The 17,053-nt window shown below is 27.8% G+C and overlaps 1 protein-coding gene across 2 annotated transcripts; it reads left to right on the top strand.

Moving 5' to 3' along the window:
- Positions 1 to 6,596: 6,596 nt before the first annotated feature.
- On the top strand, positions 6,597 to 11,410 carry LOC100795146 (glycosyltransferase family protein). 2 transcript variants are annotated; one of them, XM_014764330.3, is made up of 5 exons: positions 6,597 to 7,194; positions 7,349 to 8,179; positions 10,196 to 10,271; positions 10,359 to 10,474; positions 10,631 to 11,408. In XM_014764330.3, exons 2-5 carry the CDS (start codon positions 7,582 to 7,584, stop codon positions 11,137 to 11,139), a joined length of 1,299 nt encoding a protein of 432 aa, XP_014619816.1. In that variant the 5' UTR covers positions 6,597 to 7,194; positions 7,349 to 7,581; the 3' UTR covers positions 11,140 to 11,408. The 2 variants fall into 2 exon arrangements, with proteins under 2 accessions (XP_014619816.1, NP_001241920.2); NM_001254991.2 differs by having other exon boundaries at positions 6,628 to 8,179; positions 10,631 to 11,410.
- Positions 11,411 to 17,053: the final 5,643 nt, after the last annotated feature.

The raw sequence follows: 17,053 nt of genomic DNA, 5'->3' as shown, positions 1-17,053 counted from the left end.
AATCTAATATGGTAGGAAGTCCCACATCGCCATGTAGCAATATGAAACCCTGATTAGGGTTATTAATATTATTTTATAATTATTGATTTTTTATGTTAAGAAATTTTTGGATATTTATATTTATATTTAATTTTAATGTATATAATTTTTATATGAGTGATATTTAAATTTATTTTTATGTCAAATTATTATTTTTTTAATTTGAAAGTACACAAATTATATTTTTAAATTGTTATATATTTTATTTATGTTATGCGAATCCATATTTATAATCATTTGTCATATGGGTATCCATAGTAGAACAAATTTTTTTAATAATCAATGATTTTTTTTGTGTGTGAAAAGGTTCTTAGATATTTATATTTAAATTGGATGTGCAATAAAAAATATTTAAATTTAATTATATTATTAATATTATTTTATAATTATTGATTTTTTATGTTAAGAAATTTTTGGATATTTATATTTATATTTAATTTTAATGTATATAATTTTTATATGAGTGATATTTAAATTTATTTTTATGTCAAATTATTATTTTTTTAATTTAAAAGTACACAAATTATATTTTTAAATTGTTATATATTTTATTTATGTTATGCGAATCCATATTTATAATCATTTGTCATATGGGTATCCATAGTAGAACAAATTTTTTTAATAATCAATGATTTTTTTTTTGTGAAAAGGTTCTTAAATATTTATATTTAAATTGGATGTGTAATAAAAAATATTTAAATTTAATTATACAAATTTTATATGAATCATGTTTATATTTCTTTTTATATTATTTAAATTGGATGTGCAATAAAAAATATTTAAATTTAATTATACAAATTTTATATGAATGATGTTTATATTTCTTTTTATATTAAAACATCTTTCCATTTTTCAATCTGAAAAGTATAAAAATTATATTTTTAAATAATTATATATTTCATTTATGTTCTACTAATCCATATTTATATTCATATGTTATGTGTGTAACCTTAATGATTAACATTTTTTTATAATCAATGATTTTATGTTAAGAAACACTTGAATATTAATATTTAAATTTAATTATACAAATTTTTTAAGAATGATATTTAAATTTCTTTTTATATCAAAATATCTTTTATTTTTTTAATTTGAAAGTATAAAATTATATTTTTAAACTAATATATATTATTTATAGTATGTCAATCCATATATCAACTCATCACACAAATATTTATAATAGGACAAATTGATTTGGATATATTTTTGTAATCATTTTTTATGTAAAGATATATATATATATATATTAATGTGTACAACTTTTATTGAATGATTTTTAAATTTCTTTTTATATCAAAATATTCTTATTTTTTTAATTTAAAAGTATAAGAAATTATAGTATTTAAACTAATATATATTTTATTTATATTGTGTTAATCTAAATGTATAAATTAAAATCCAAATAATTAAAGACACTCAAACCCCTATTTACTCAATGCATTGCAAGGATAAAAAAATCTAGTGTGAAATAATGGGGAAGCAAAGGTTTGAAAAAATAGATAGACTTAAACGTGTATATATTTCCTTTGTGGGGAGGTTGACTCTTACTAAATCAATTTTGAGTGTTTTTCCTCTTGCTTGTGATAAATTAGATCAAACTTGTAAAATCTTTATTTAGGATAACATAGATAGTGCTAGAAAAATTCATTGGAAGACTTACAACTCTATGTAAGCCTAAAGAAAAGGGGGGTTGAGATTGAGACAAGCAAGGCATATTAATGATTCTTTCATGATGAAAGTGGCGTGGGATTTGTGCACTAAATCGGAGAGTTTGTGGGTAAAGGTGTTTCAATCTAAATATTCTTTTATTACAATAATATTTTCATATTTTTTCTAAATTACAAATATGTTTGTATGCTTTTTGATAGTTTTTTTTTGGTGAAATTTTAATATTTTTATTTAACTTTACATTACATAACTTTTCATTCTCTTTCTCTTTACTTTAGATACTTTTTACTATTTTGACGATAACATTTTTGAATGTGGCGAAAATAATATTTTGAAACAATTTAAATAGGTTTTTTTTAAGATTATAATAAGCATAGTCATTATTTTTTTATTCTTAAATTTAATTATTTATCATATTTAAAAAGAAATTGTTTAAAAACTTTATATTTACTAAAAAGTATTGCATTCTATTCATATTATTATTCTTTTCAAGTTTTCAACTAATGTTAAATTTCCACCTCTCCTTAAAGTTTTGGACAAACAAATTTTAACTCTCTTTTAAATGAGATATGATAGGCTCAAAATGAAAAAGAAGAAACAACAATTAAGTTAATTAATGTTTTTTAAATATGCAAGACAAAATCAGTTGTAATAAAATAAATGAGATAAGGGAAGAGAGAATTAGAAACTCGATTTATAGTGATTTGACTACTTTCCGTGTCTACGTCTAGTCCTCAAGTAATTCACTTGAAATTTTTCACTAAATTCTTTATTTGAACATACCTTGGGATTCCTCACCCTTGTGTTCAAGATTCTCATAAGCCAAGAGACAAACAGTCTCTTGATTACAATTGAGTATATGAGATGTACATAAATATTTCTCTTCTTTAGAGTAGATGATACAAATTGAAGTTCCTAAAAAAATTCTCAATAGATTTATAAGTGTTTGACCAATAGTTATTTAGAGAGAATTTGACAATTAAGTTCTTTGAAAATCTCTTTATTTTTTGAAGTAAAAACACATACACATAGATATGTCTTTTCAAAAAGTTTGTCTGAAACTTCTTTACTGGTAATCGATTACAGCTGGTAAACGATTACACAGTTACATTTTTTGAAGAGTTGACTTTTCAAAAACTTTTTTGAAATCTCTTCGCTGGTAATCGATTACATAAATCAAAATTCAAATAAATTTATGTTGTCATGTCACCGGTTCAAAATTTCAAAATGTCTATCTTCATGGTCTATCTGGTAATCGATTACCAATTCAAAAATATCTTATTTTTGAACTGATTAAACTTTGATAAAGGTATTTTGATAAAAGACTTTGAGGCCAAACAATTATAAATAAAAATGAGATTCTTTAACAATTTAACTGAGTTCTTATATGTGATTTTTTTTTATTTTCTTGATCTTGTTTGTTGACTTGAAACAATCTATGCTTTCATTCTTTTGACAACATCACAACCTGTATGATTTACAAAATATAAGAAAAAAATATTCTTAAGAAATATAAACAATATTTCTTTATAATAATTTGTTTTATTTAATATGTTAAACATGAAAAATTAACATTTTCAATTTTAAATTCATGAGCAATTAAAATCTCTAATTTGTGCTAAAAGTCCCCTTAGACATGCTTTTATTGTCTTACACTAATTTCTTAAAAATTATAGTATTATTTATATAATAAAATTATATAATGCTTTTTGTAGTATATTGTCTTTGATTTTTGTTATCACATCAATCACCTTATCGTAATGGTCTCTGTTATTGTTCTATAATTCATTTTTTTTGTTATATTTGTATAAGTTTTATTTTGAAATATAATTACATTCTTTAAAATGTTATAAATTATTGTTTTATTCCTTTCAATAAATAAATAGATGATTCTTTTATTCTATATTCTGTATGTTTTACAATTACAAACTGGCTTTCTTTTAAACGTAAGTATCTCTGCATGTGTTATTTTAAGTATGATTAATTAAATGATAAGCACAAAAATAAAAGTTTATCAATTTTTTTATTTTGACTAATATAAAAGTATAAACTCAACGTAATTTTGGTTATTTTAATTTTATTTTTTGAATTATTTTGTTTGTGATGTAATTATAAAATATAAATAATTTATTGATGAGATAATATGTATCCAATAAATTAAATATATATTTATTGTTGTTGGTTGAAATGAAAAGATAAAATGAAGACATTATTGTTATTGTAACAGCAGGCAGCGCAATATATGGAATAATAGTGAAGTAAAAAATATCTCAAATTATAATATAAAGTGTTACATCTTCTAATAATGTTGAGATACAAAATCTTAGGATCATCAATCCAATTTGTTTGATATTAGGATGCTTCATTTCTTCACTCTTGTCAGTTTTGAATAATAGATACCAAGCTGATCCAATGTATCATTATTTTTTCTTTGTTTAGTTTTCATCAATTTACAATGAAACGTTGGACCTTGTTCTAGTTGAACATAAACATGATTTTGGTCTAAATTGACAATATTATGAATAAACTTTGCAGGGATCATCTAAAAAATTTAAAATATATATGTTAAAATCAGATTATAATGATGCTAAAGAAATATCAATTAAACTCTCACCAATGTTTCGCGATCAGTAGTCATTGATTTTGTAATGTTTCTTGTCTATCCTAAATCATTGTTAAATTGTTGCAAACCAATTTCATTATCAATGATGTCATTGTTGTCATCTTTGTGTTTATGTAATTGTAAACAAAAGCAAGAAAAATAATCATAAATTTAGTATAAGTTTTATACAAAAGGTTTGCAATATAAGTAGTAAGGAATGAAGAATGATAATAATAACAAACTCTATGAACGAATGATAAACTATACGAAAGAAAGAAATGTATGTGTAGTGTGTGAGATTCCAATATACTAAAATGCATTGTGTGTTTTTTATAGTCCGATTATTTGTAAAAATATCCACATATTAAATTTATTTGAATGCTATATATTATGATTGGAATATAATTTATTTTAATTGAAACGTTTATAATTTATTAGGAAGAATTTATTACTTGTTTAAATAAATTTATTCGTCGTTTTGATGAATTCTTTTTTTTTTTTAACGTTTCATTTGTTTATTTTTTTAAAAAAATTTCAGTATAAGGTTATCCTTTTTATTTCAACAGATTTGTCAAAATGAGTTGCATGTTTTAAAATATTTTTAAGAAAAAAATGAAATTATTTTTTAAGCTTGAATAGTTAATATTTGAATATTGATTATTTTCGTTAATTATTTTTTTGGAATTGATTTAGGAGAATTAATTATCATTTAATTTGGTATGTTAACGTTGGTAATTTAATATTAATTAAGTGTTTATTTTGCCAATTGGATTCATAGTGTTATGAGATTGGTCATCAGTATTGGTTTAATCGATAATGATAAGAATTAGAATGTCGTCATTCTATCGTTGATTTTTTTCATTTTTGTTTACATTTTTACTTTTTAAAATATAATAATAATTAAAATGTATATTATTGTGAATTCAGCATAAATAAAAATAAATAAATTTTGAATTGCTAATTTAACCTCAACTATTTTTAGTTAAATTTTTTTAAAAGTTTTAAATTTAAAGAGAGTTGTTGTAATAATTTTTAATGAAAGCATTTATAACATTTTTGCAAGTTAAAATTTCAACAAAGTATTTATGATATTTTTTAATAATTAAAATTTTTATAATGAAGAGTTGCAGAATTTCTAAGGAATGGAATGCACTTGATTCCAATTTTCAATACATGTATTTATTAAGTTATTTCGTTAAAAATCTATTTAATTTGATTTGTATAATTAATTATCAACTTTTATAGTTAATTTATAACTATACACCTAGTTTGAGAAGACATGTATTTTATTTGAAAATCAAATAATTGGGAATTCGATTATATATTATGACTTATTATATTTATAAGTTAAAAATCAATATATAAACTTAATACAACTATATCAGACATCATCACGAAATATTAATATTTCTATAAGCTAAAACAAACTTTTAGCTCACCATTAACTAATTTATAAAAGTTTTCTCATATAACTTATGTAAAAGATGAGATCACAATTATAAATTAACTAATAATTTACTAATAAAAATTCATTTCAATTATTTCTTTTTATTTTCTTCAACAGACCATAAACAAACTTAATTTAGTCAAACTAGATTACAAAACAATGAAAAACAACTATATAAACTATTAAAATCCCTTATCAACCACACTTATACAAGCACCGGCCTAAGTTTTAAAAAATATGATACTAAATGTTTAACTTTTCACCAGACTAATTATTTCCTCTTATTTTATTTAGGTGTGTGCACTCATCATGAGAAAAAAACAAACTAATTTTATTTTATTTAAATTATGTCTATTTAACTTTAATTGTATATATAACTAATTATAATAATAAAAAAGTGTACAAAGATATTAAAATCATTTTGATCTTTATGACCTCAAAATCAATTTTGATTCAAAATAATCAAATAATATTCATTTTAAAAATCACTTTTTTATATCTGTTATCTAAATAAAATTATGTTATTTCATAATCAATTTTGATCATAATTAATTCTGGTAAAATCAATTTTGTCATGGTGAATTCAAATACACACTTAATAATATGATCTAAGTGCAACACAACCACAAATCCGATAGAAAAGGGAGAGACAATGAGCTGAGAAAGAAAGAATGCAGTTTGAAAATGGAGGCCACCAAATTGAATGTTCGCGTTACAACAAAAGAAGGAATGCAAGCACCTTAAGAAAACTAACGTGTAAAGCACACCAACGTTAAAACGGAAGCGTGTTTATTATTATTATTATTATAAAAAACCAGACATGAATATTAAAATCCCAGATATTAACGTGAAAAAAAACGAAAACTTTGCCAACCAACAAAGCATTGAAAGCAAAGTCACCACTCTTGAATCTGTGGCCACCCAGATTGAGAAGAATGGCCAAAACAACAACAAAAGTACTAAAACAACACAATCTCACCACTCTTTCTAGAAAACCCTGTTCCTGACAACACCTCCTCATAACCCTCAAACTCAAACACATCATTAACAAAAATTCCAATCACTTTGAATCCTCTCTCTCTTTCTCTCTTGTTCTCCTTGAAACTAACCATCTCTTGAATCTGAAGTTACCCAAGACTTGCCTTTCAAGTGTGTTCAGTTTCATGTATTGGTCTTATATTGGTGTATTTAATTTTGGGATGACATAGATCTTGCCTTGGGAACAGTAAAAGAAAGCAGAAAAAGCATGTTTGCATCTCTACAGGTGAAATCTGAGGTGTGGATTGTTCTTTTTTGAGTTAAAATTCCAATATAGGAGTTTACTTGTAAAGAGACCGAAGATTGACTTATTGTGAAGTTTCCTCCTCCTTTTGCGCCTTAAAAAAAAATTGTTCCTTTCTGATTTGGGAGTAATCAGATCTGAGCCTGTTATCTAGAGGTGGGTCCCAGCTCCCCTAACCAAACCTTTGTCAATTTGTCATATATCATATGTTACTTATTTAGCTCCCAAATCAAAATCTTTGGCATTGAGTGTGGATTGATGCCGATTTAAGATAAGCATCTTTGTTTGAAAATTATGTTTTATCCTGCAGAAAAGATGGACCCTTTTCTGCATATGTGGTAACTATACTTGTTAAGAAGGTGGATTTGGTTCAATTGCTGAATCATTGTAGTTCTCTTCTTATCTTGCAAATATTAGTAGGGTTCTTGCAGATTTGGGTTTAAACTCATCTGCAGGAACTGAGAACAGGTAGAGATCTTGGTTTTTGCCCTTGAAGTGAAGGGGCTCTGAAGTTTGATCTTGGTTTAGCTGTGCCACAAGAGTATGAGGAAAAATGTCGGTTCTCATTCAGGAAGGATGTTTAGTGATAAGAAGTGGATTCTCCCCTTTTTTGCAAGTTTGATTATATCTATGAGTCTAGTTCTGACAGCCATTCTTGGATTACTTAGTTCTGATGGCGGGGGAGAGCAGTCACCATTTGAAATCATTTCCTTCAAGAGATCAGAGGATTCAAGTGGATATTTTGTGGAATCAGATATAGAGAAGTCCTTAAATGTTAGTGTGGTGAAAAGGGAGGCACCAAGGTTTGCATATCTTATTTCAGGCACCAAGGGTGATAGTCATAGGATGATGAGGACATTAGAGGCAGTGTACCACCCGAGGAATCAATATATCTTGCACTTAGATCTTGAGGCGCCACCCCGGGAAAGGTTGGAATTGGCAAATGCAGTGAAAGCTGATCCAATATTTCGTGGGGTGGAGAATGTGCGTGTTATGTCTCAATCCAATTTGGTAACTTATAAGGGTCCTACGATGATTGCTTGTACCCTCCAAGCTATTGCAATATTGTTGAAGGAAAGTTCAGAGTGGGACTGGTTTATTAACCTCAGTGCCTCAGATTATCCCCTTATGACACAGGATGGTTAGTAACTGACCCTTTATCTGCTTTTTGATGTTATATGTTGTTATTATTGTCAAAATGCATATGCATAAGCTACGACTTTCTTGGTCATGGGAGGACATAGTGAGCCTTTACAAACTTTTCTTTGGATTTGAACACATGATGCTATTTCACTGAGGTTTTAAAAAGCTTGAAAACCATATGGTATTAGGGTGTATTGTTATGATGTGTAGCAATGTCAAGTAATAGACAGGCTACTACATCTTGTGTAGTTAGTCTTTAATTTTTAGCAAGTTGTGGCTTTATTTCCCTTGAGCACCACACTTTTGTTTTGAGGACAGAAAACTTTATTAAAATAGGCAATGATGTTTTAACAACAGGAAACAATTATTGAAGTTCATCTTCATCCATCGTGATTATTACTGATGTTTCAGGATGGGTCTCTATATAACATCATTATGTTTGTTTAAACAACTAATGATTGAATTAATGGGTTACGTACTCTCAAACACAGTTGTTGCTTTCATCTTCATGTTACATGTCTTCCACTTTAGAAGGCTAGCAAGTAAATTTGGGCCTGAGATAATGAAATAAGTTCATTTTCCATTTTCATTCCCTCATTTATTTACTTTCTCTGTAATTCTATTGTTTAATTGTGTTGCTAATTCCTGGAAATTCTCTTTCTAATCTTCCTTTGAATCTTCCATCCCTGTCATGCCTAAAGCATAATTGTTCTCAGTAATTCAGGGATGAGTCTTGTTCCTGAAGTAAAACAGAAATTATCTAGATCATGAAGCCTCTATGATGTGCTTTAGGGTAATACAGTCTAATAGTGTAAATCCTTATAACCCGACTTTGGTTTGGTACCATTCAGGCTATTTTGTTATTGAAATTGCTGCTAGCATTCAGTGCTTTCCCTAATCCCCAACAAATGTTAGGGTGTCAATTTGAATCTACATAAGTTAGCATTGTCTAGCTCTGTAAGATGACAACAAAACCCATGCTTTATCCCACTTGATGTAAAATTTTGTAGTCTTACTATTGAAGATTTGATATATGCCTTGTTACCCGTACCATTGCATTCTTGAATTTCTCCTGGAGTTTCTCCAGGTGCATTTTGTGCAAATATTTGAGAGATTTGTTTGGATATTATGAAGGTCACTCCAGTTGATATCTGCTGGATTACATTCATAATCTAGAACTTCTAGAACAGAGATGCTAAACAAGGTCTTCATTACTAGAGAAGATGTTAGATGATGCTTCTTTTCTATAAATAGTCATTGTTTTTGTGGAAGGTCTGAATCTTCTTTTCCACAAAAGCTATGCACTCTAATCTAAGTGGATTTCTCGAGTTTGTATCTAAAGTGAGCAAAGGTGTATCCTATTTTGAATTAATTAAAGTGCATTGTGGTCTTAATCCTCTAAAGTTAAGGTTGATTACTAATTACGTTTGCTCACTTTAGAGACAAACTTCACAGGATTTTTTTCAGTCCAATCAGTCGCTGAAGAAACCACAACTTCAATTATGAATATATTTGGGACATGGATTATGATATGATTAGGCTTATTATGATATGATTAGAGCTACTATACTGCTGAAATGATGGTGAAGTATGAGCTGGACAAAAGCGTAAAAGGTTCAAGATAACCCCCCTAAAGTAGATGGATTAAATTCATACTACAAGTCTAAACTTGTTTTGGGCTGTTGTCAAATATAAAATGAATTTAGTGTTGACCAAAAATGAAAAATTAAGTTTCTACTTTCTAGTACCTGCTTAACTGCATAACAATTTGCTTGAGGGTATTTTGTACTCAATAAATCGAGTCTTCTGGTTTTGGCATCTTCTGTGCTGCTAATATATTGATATTCTGTCATTTGGCATAAATCAAGATTTATATCGATCATTCCATGTTATTTGTAGTTTAAGTTTGATTGAATTGCCTATAGGTATCAATCCAAGCATGCATGAAGTTTACTCCTTGAATCTTCTAGATGCTCTGTGAACTCATCTGATATTTGCTTTCCCGCTTTTGCAGATTTGCTTCATGTTTTCTCAAATCTGTCAAGAAATCTCAATTTCATTGAACATACACGCATTGCTGGTTGGAAACTGTAAGTGAATTGCTCTAAATTATATTCTGCATGTTTTTCTCCCCTGGTAGTTGATTGTGATTTCCTTGTATTACTGCTTATATGCAGGAACCAAAGAGCAAGACCCATCATTATTGACCCTGCTCTTTACTTATCAAAGAAATCTGATTTAGCATTGACTACTCAAAGAAGAACACTTCCAACATCTTTTAAACTGTTTACTGGTATGTCTATATCTATTCTCTATAAACATTTATAAATTTTATTTTCTACTGCAAATTTAAAGTAAGATACCCTTTTAAGGTTTAACAGCCCTAGGATTATACAATATTAATCGGTATGGCAGAATCCTATATTTTTGTCTTATGCTATGTGAACAGGTTCAGCTTGGGTTGTACTGACTCGGTCCTTTGTGGAGTACTGCATATGGGGATGGGATAATTTTCCACGGACTATGCTAATGTATTATACAAATTTTATCTCCTCGCCAGAGGGATATTTTCACACTGTCATTTGTAACACTGAGGAATTCCATCACACGGCGATAAACCACGATCTTCACTACATTGCTTGGGACACTCCTCCAAAGCAGCATCCCATCTCTTTAACTGTGAAGGACTTTGACAAAATGGTTAAAAGCAAGGCACTCTTTGCGCGCAAATTTGCAAAGGAGGATCCAGTGTTAGACAAGATTGACAAAGAACTTCTGGGGCGCACACATAGATTTTCACCTGGTGCATGGTGTGTTGGGAACACAGATGGTGGGGCTGACCCTTGTTCTGTTCGTGGCAATGATACAATGTTTAGGCCAGGACCTGGTGCTGAGAGGCTACGTGAGCTGCTTCAGGTGCTGTTATCTAAAGAATCTCTAAGCAAGCAGTGTTTGTGACAAAGACGTACCCTCCAAGTAGGATGAATGATGTCAAGTGTACATAAGTCTGATTATAGATCATATATATCTGATGTAAAAGGTCAGAATTTTGTGTTCAATATAGGTTCATATTAACAATCAACAAGCACTCACATCAGCAGTTTTGGTGCTTGTTTCGGTCTAGACATGCTTTTGGTTGCAGTGCCGGGCAACCATTTATGCAATTACAACATTTTTTGTTGAGTTACAAAATGGCCATTAAATTTCAGTGGACTTTTGGTTGGTTATCTATTTTCTTATGGATATATACTTAGGTAGGCATTACTTACACTTCATACAATTTAATATATACATGTGTTAAGTTGTTTAGATAAGTTACAAGTGTAGTTGGATATTCTTAAAATTCAGATTTAGATCTAACTAAGCTTCAAAAACTAGCTTGAGATTATGTTTGTTCTTCACTTATAACACTATTTTGGCCATATCACTAATTAATGTGTGATTTCCAGCATACTCTAGTCATGTCAAGTACAAGACATCTCAAGTATGATACCATTTTAAATTTGGGTTTTAACCTAGTTTAACCTCAAAATCTAACTCATAAGGTTGGAATTATCCTCCACTTATATATATTATTTTAGCCAGATTAGGAAAATTATTTTTAAACATCCAAAACCAATTGATATGATAGATGATGAGATGTAATAGGAAGAGAGAAATAGAGAGAAATTAAGGTTGTTGATGGGGTATTTGATATTTAGAGGTGTTAAAATATAAGAACTTGTCAGATTATTATGTATCTTGGGATCTCCAACACATTTTGAAGGGAGTGCATGATAAACAGGATATGTAACACATAATAATTTCTTTTTCTTGAGTGATGATAATATGCAAAAGAGATATGGCTCATGAATTGTTATTTGGAAAATGATTCTTGGACACCCATATGCTAATTTACACCCAGAGAAAGAAAGATATGATAGAGAAAAGTGATAGATGTAATAAGTATTCTCTTTGACAAGAGAGAAAAAGATAAGAAACGCCAATGGCATGTTTAAAATATTAGAATGTCCAAATATTATTACTTTTGTTATTATTCTTTGAAGACTAGTCCATGAATTACCCTTTGAGAACACCTTGAATTTTAAATTTTTAACCCATATATTATATATACACTGTGGTTTTATACTCCAATCTGGTGAGGCTCCAATAGCATGCAAACTATTTCAGTTGAATTTTTTACATGAGCAAGCAGCAATGTTTGCACCGTTGGCTACCTCCATGCTTGCAACCCCTTTGCTGCTTGTCATCAGGGAACATGATTGTATGATATAGAGCGCATCTTATGGGACATGCCTTTAGTTCAAACTTCAAACTCTAGAGCACAACAGGTCCTTCACTTGGATTATTTGCCCATTAGTCATCAGGCATGGTCCACCATTGGATGCACGAGGAGGACTAGTACTTTTATCTTTCTGAATTTTTTGCTCCTGTCTAGTGTCAACTTTACTGCATGTGCATTAAATTAAAAGCTAAAACTATAGTTTTCCCTCCATAAATTCATATATTAAGATGTAAGTAAAGTTATGTCAATTTCGAACCTATACACTAGAAAACACAGTACCTATAAAAGTTGTGTAGTGATTATTTTAGGATAAATATGCCTCTTACATATCACCCTTCATTAACATCTCTTCTCATCGGTATCAATATAGATAGCAAAATCGAAGAGCAGGTACCGAAATAGTTTGGTAGGACCTACTGAAATCAGGTGGTGAAAAGTGTGTAAATGTAAGATAGTACTTGTACAGTTGTATGAGTTAACATGATTGCTTATTCTCTTTGGGAAAATAAAATAATTAGAGTGTTTCAAGTCCTGATCTATTTTAATTTGGATGAATAAGTGGATGTTTGAATGTGTTTGTAGAATTGATTTTGAATCAATGTGATTTTATAGAATTGATTTTAAGTAAATATGAGTTTGTAATAATTTGATTTTTGTTTATTGGATAGTAGATATTAGAAAATTGATTTTGCCACAAAATGTTGTTTGGAAACCTACAATCAAGATTGATTTTGAATGTATAATTACTAAAATGTGTTTTTTTCTTGTTATTTATCAAGAAAAGATCAACATTAAATAAGGATATACTTGAAACAAATATATGATTCAAGTTATGGATGATGAAAAAGTTATTTTCAAGTACTTCAATGAGATTTGAGTCTACAATTTAAAATCATGTTTTCAACTCACATTCAAACATCTTGATTAATGCAAAATTATGTTTGATCCATCCTAAACTCAAGTCATGTCTTTCAAACACCAATCCAAACTCTAATCCAAATATACTCTAACTTTGCAATCAACAACCTTTCCAACTAATCAGCTGGTATCAATATAAGCTTCGGGTCCATCCACCATCCTACATTCCATTGCATGTTGTTTATTTCAAGGATATTGAATGACTTATTGATAGTATGTTTGAATTACGAAAGTAAGTGAAAAGGAAAAAAATGAAAAAAAAAAGAAAATGAATAGAAAGTGAGATGATTTATTGAGTTGTTTGATAAGACAAAATACAAGAAAAGAAATTGTAAAAGGAAAGTAAAAAAAATACGTGTATAAAATAACACAAATACTCTAATTAAAGAATGAAATATAATATAAATAAAAATGCCTTTGTCAAGTATATAAAATGATATCATTCTTTTCCTTTTCTGACCATTTATGTAAATGGGCAGAACCTAAAAATGTGATTAAACTTAGATATTGGATACCTTCTTTCTTTTATCTCATTCCACCAAATGAAGGAATGATTTTTTTTTTATATTTATATTTTTTTACTATTCATTTCCTCTTCAATTTGTATCCCATGTTTTTGCAATACAGATGAAGTGTAAGATTCGAAATATGAAAATTCACTAGACTGCAAAAACCTTTTTAACTGAGTAATGAGTAAAAATGTAAAATATTTTTATACTATCATTCAATTATATTTTTCACACGGAAACAATGATCCATTGGCATCAAATTCTGTCAGTGAAGTATTCTGTCCTAGTAGGAATTTCCTCTTCCCATGCAAGCAAGGCATTCAACTTCCTTTTTTATGTAATATAAGTAGTTGAGTAGAATAAAAAGTTTAATGTATTACTTAAATCATGAAATCTCTCACTTGTTTTTTTTATTTATTAAAAGTCAATATTAGTTGTTAATGAGAAGGATTTGAACCCACTATCTCTCTCTCCTCCTTCTCTCTTAACCATCATATCATCTTTATAACTCTAAAATTCTCTCACTTGATTAATGTTTTGCAACGGATTCTCTTTTGTACCTAAGTTACAACAATCGCTCTAATACTAAATGATAGTTGAGAGACAGTATAGTTATCAACGCAATTGGCAGCTCCAATTACCACAACACCTTTTTTGTTGGGTCTCTTGAGCTGGACCACTATATATATCTGCCTTTAGTAGCTTCCCCCCAATCAAATATTCTTCTGATTAAATCAAGTGCTCACTCTTCATGTGCTGCCCCGTATAAAAAAGTAGGAACTACAGAGAATACAATGATCATTAATATGAAAAATTGTATAAATTTGGAAAAAAAAGATTAACACATGGAAGATATTTCTATAATGTGAGATTATATCATAGAGTTTAATATTTATATATTTACATAAAATAATTTTATACGTTCATTTATTCATAAATTATTATTTAAATTATTTTAAAATAATTTAACTTGAAATAATCAAATATTCTTTTGATTAAATCAAGTGATCACTCTCCATGTGCTGCCCCTTATAAAAAAGTAGAAACTTCAAAGAAATACAATGATCATTAATATGAAAAATTGTATAAATTTGAAAGAAAAAAAAAATTAACATATGGAAGGTATTTCTATAATGTGAGATTATATCATAGAGTTTAATATTTATATATTTACACAAAATAATTTTATACGATCATTTAGTTATAAATTATCGTTTAAATTATTTTAAAAATAAACAAATTTATTATATATGATGAATTTTAATTATCAATATAAAACTTTTTATATTGCTGATATATAATCTTTTTTCTCTAATTCATATGTATGAACAAGGAAAGTTTAAACAAATAACGCTTGGTAGCATAACATGGAATTTGTGAAAGTTGCTTTGGGTTCAACTTTTTGACTCATTTACACATTTTTTGTGAAGAGACTCATCATTTATATTTAAGAGCAATTTTCTAAATAGCTAGAAAACAATCTTTCAATGTTTTTTTTTTTACAACTACAACAACGAGATTTGATCACAGTAAAATTACCTAAATCTTCAACCACTTTAGATTAACTTATCCAAAAACATTTCTAGGAGAAAAAATAAGAAAAAAAATAATTTTCTCCACAAGTTAAAATTAATTTATTTATAAGCTAAAAATCATCTTTTAGAAAAATTGTATGAGAACTTCTATAAATTAACTTATGCATTAATTGATTTTTAGAAGCTTTTTCATACATAGAAACTTTTCCCCCATAAATTACTTGTTAAGAAATTTATCCAAACAAGCTATTAATTGGGTTGAAATTTAACTTTGTTATAGAAACTTAAGAGATAACATTTTCCATTATAACTAACCTTTCAAACTAGAACCACTTCATTAATTGAAGAGAATTCTGGAACCAACTACACAATCACACAAAGGTACATCTTCAAACTTATAAATTTTGGATCACAAAACCAACCAAGGTCCGAGGTAAGGATCCTCCAGGGGGTGCATTGTTTATCAAAAGACTGATATTCATTAACTTATATTAGATAATTATATTTTATATTATAATGCTTTTCTTGGACCTGCAGAGGATCCGAACCCATTTATATGTGTATCATATCATCAACTAGGTTTCTTTTGATGAAATTTTAGACTTGCATGATATTATGAATTTAATTGGAAAACAATTCATGATATTATGTCTCCATAACAGAACATTATTTTTTGATAAAAATATATTACGAAATTTTATTTTCTATTATTTTTAAAAGATTTCGAGTCTTATAAAAAGGACTGGAAGAACCATTATATCATATCCTACTACTCATAATTAAGAAAGAACCCAAATGCAATCAAATTGTAAATTCCTAAATCGCGCATTAATGATGTAGTAAAAGTTAATGAAGCAGTTAAAGCACCCAGGAAAAAATAATGTGAAACCGATATTTGACATAACTATGGCTATGAATGCAAGTGTTCAACAACTCAGAACAAATCTGGCATTCACGCGAAAAAAGGGAGGACTTAGCAGGAATACAGAATAGCATGGGGTCACGTACATTACATACTAGTATGAATAAAGATACCATGTTTATACGTTTAAGGTATCGATTAAAAAACTAAAAGAAAAATATAATTATTGTTAAAATCATATAATAATATGAAAAAGTAATAGATAATATTATTTTACTTATTTTAATATTTTTTAATTTCTTAATTAATGTCATAAGAACACACTGATTAACATTTATCATATTATTTTTAAATACTATTTTCAAAAACTATATTGTTTGTTCACATGCATTTATGTTGTAAAAACAAAGTGCAAGCAGCAAATTTAATACCAACACTTAACATAAGTGAAAATTGCTAGTGCTTCTTAATAAAATGGTCTAGGATTCAAATCCTGACATGGTTTGTGTTTATGGTTTCTATTGAACACGAACATTAGTCTCTATATGGATACTCTGCTTCTTACTCATACTATCATTAGAAGACAAAAAAAAAAACAAATTTAATTCATTGTAGTATTTTCTTTAGACTCATATACAAGCAAAGAAAATGATTTTATATATTAAACATAAATATAAATATATCTAACTAATTTTGTCATATTTAATGTTATCATCTTAAAACATTATTCATTTAATTCTAATTCTATTTTCATTGACTTTTT

The sequence above is a fragment of the Glycine max genome, chromosome 12, assembly GCF_000004515.6.
Source record: "Glycine max cultivar Williams 82 chromosome 12, Glycine_max_v4.0, whole genome shotgun sequence".
In the NCBI taxonomy this organism is placed as follows: domain Eukaryota; kingdom Viridiplantae; phylum Streptophyta; class Magnoliopsida; order Fabales; family Fabaceae; genus Glycine; species Glycine max.
The sequence above is the reverse complement of the archived record's forward strand: the minus strand, read 5'-3'. Positions and strand labels throughout refer to the sequence as shown.

Coding starts and splice junctions, on each gene's coding strand:
- LOC100795146 (NM_001254991.2), top strand. CDS start 7,582: ATGAGGAAAAATGTCGGTTCTCATTCAGGAAGGATGTTTAGTGATAAG. Junction 8,180..10,195: donor TCCCCTTATGACACAGGATG/GTTAGTAACTGA, acceptor CCGCTTTTGCAG/ATTTGCTTCATGTTTTCTCA. Junction 10,475..10,630: donor ATCTTTTAAACTGTTTACTG/GTATGTCTATAT, acceptor CTATGTGAACAG/GTTCAGCTTGGGTTGTACTG.